The sequence below is a fragment of the Enhydra lutris genome, unplaced genomic scaffold, assembly GCF_002288905.1.
Source record: "Enhydra lutris kenyoni isolate GAN:26980312 unplaced genomic scaffold, ASM228890v2 scaffoldscaffold89, whole genome shotgun sequence".
NCBI classification, from domain to species: Eukaryota; Metazoa; Chordata; class Mammalia; order Carnivora; family Mustelidae; genus Enhydra; species Enhydra lutris.
Window position 1 is genome coordinate 2,261,856 of NW_019154173.1, and position 1,759 is coordinate 2,263,614.

General features: G+C 66.9%; 1 protein-coding gene across 2 annotated transcripts in view; it reads left to right on the forward strand.

Annotated features, from left to right (window-relative positions):
• The first annotated feature begins 588 nt into the window (after positions 1 to 588).
• LOC111162152 (heparan sulfate 6-O-sulfotransferase 2) overlaps positions 589 to 1,759 on the forward strand; it is a 270,709-nt gene continuing 269,538 nt past the window's right edge. For both annotated transcript variants that reach the window (XM_022526341.1, XM_022526342.1), the window contains exon 1: positions 589 to 1,016. In XM_022526341.1, the coding sequence (XP_022382049.1) occupies positions 589 to 1,016 (428 nt within the window). The remainder of the gene's footprint in view (positions 1,017 to 1,759) is intronic.

The window sequence follows — 1,759 nt, forward strand, 5'->3', positions numbered from 1 at the left end:
CTGATCTGGGTCCAAACTTAGGGGCTCTGCTGTGTGACCTGGGGCAAACGTCTTTCCCTCTCTGGGCCTCGGTTTCCTCATTTGCCATATCATCTTGGATTCGATGGCTCCACTCTGATGTAGTATTTAGTCATGTATCTCTCCTTCACTAAACCGTATTGGAGTGAAGCCTTCCTGTAGGCACGGGGCTGGATGCCAGGGATTCAGCCAGAAGAGAGGAGTAAGGGTGAGTCTCTGATCTGAAAAAGCTCAGATTCCCATTCTGTAACGTTTTTTTTTTTTTTTTCTCATGCTTTTCCTTCATGCTGACTTACCTTTTCAGAAAATGCCCCCGCTTCCGCTGGAGAATGGAAATTGGCAAAGAGAGAGGGAAAAGGTCCAATTTGCGCCTTTGCTATTTTAGGGGAGGTTGAAATTACCAGCCAAAGTGGAGTGATGCGCTCACTGGAGTGACCTCCGTTCCCCAAGACAGGAGAAAACCCAGGTCCTCTGCTTGTGAAGTGGCTCGAGCTCTTAGGCGTGAGGCATTATTACATAAATTCAAGCTCGCTGCCGATCCTTAGTACCCTGAGTTGCCTGAAGGGGGGAATGGCACTGCCTGCGTGTGCAGCCCGGGCGCTCGGGCCGCCGCTGCAACCGGAGCGAGGAGCGCCCGCCCGCACCACCTGTCCCCGCCGGCATTCCAGAGTAGAGGCCGAATTGGCAGCGAGCCGGCCCGGATCAGTCGCCGCCTCAGTCCGCGCGGGCCCTCCTAGGGGTGTGTCTCGCGGCTTCAACTCCCAGCTGTTCCCGGACGAGCCCCTAAAGGCGTCTTCCTCCCTGGCGGGAGCCGCGCGCACCCCTCTCTTCGCGCTGCTGCCCCGAGGCCGCCGCAGGCGGATGCACGACCTCAGGAGACGCTGGGACCTGGGCTCCCTCTGCCGGGCCCTGCTCACTCGGGGCCTGGCCGCCCTGGGCCACTCGCTGAAGCACGTGCTCGGTGCGATCTTCTCCAAGATTTTCGGCCCCCTAGCCAGGTACGTTTTAGGCGAAAGCGGGACTCGCGCTCCCGAGCCGGGGCGCGCAGGAGCCGTGCGGGGAGGGAAGGCAGCCGCGAAGGGAAGGGCGCAAAGTTCCCGCTGGCCGGCGGCGGCCAGGCTCGGGGGCTCCGGAGGGGCGCGGCGCGCCTTCGGCCACGCTGCGGCTCCCTCCCCGCTGTTCCGCGGGCACCGGCTGCGCAGCGTCTCCGCTCGCTAGTCGGGCTGCCGGCGGACTCGTCCGCCCCGGGGGAGCTCCGAACGCCCGGCTCGGAGCTCGCTCGAGGCGGCCTCCAAGGTGGGCAACCGGGCGTGGGCAAGAGCGGGGCTTCGGGGCGCACGAGGAGGGAGCCCGCTAGTCGGGCAGGCGGGGAGGCGGCGGCGTGCGCGCCCAGAGGACTGAGCACAGGCGCCGGCGAGTGTCCGGTGGGCGAAGCGGGATGGGGCTGGGAACCACGGAGAGTGGAGCGGGACGCGCGGGGGCTCGGACCGGGGGTGTGAGTTGGGGAGTGGGACGACCGGGCCAGGCGGCGTCCCGTGGGGACTAGACCCCCGCGACGCGGCTCCGGCTAGCTCCGGCGCGGGGAGAGGGCAGGCGGCCGGCGGGAAGGAGTCGGGGGGAGGGGGGTGTGCGGCAGGAGCCACAGCGCTGAGCCTGCCGGGAAGGAAGGAAGCGGGGAAGGGCGCCGCCGCCGCCGCCGCCGCCGCCGCCGCCGCCGCCGCCGCCGCCGCCGCCGCCGCCG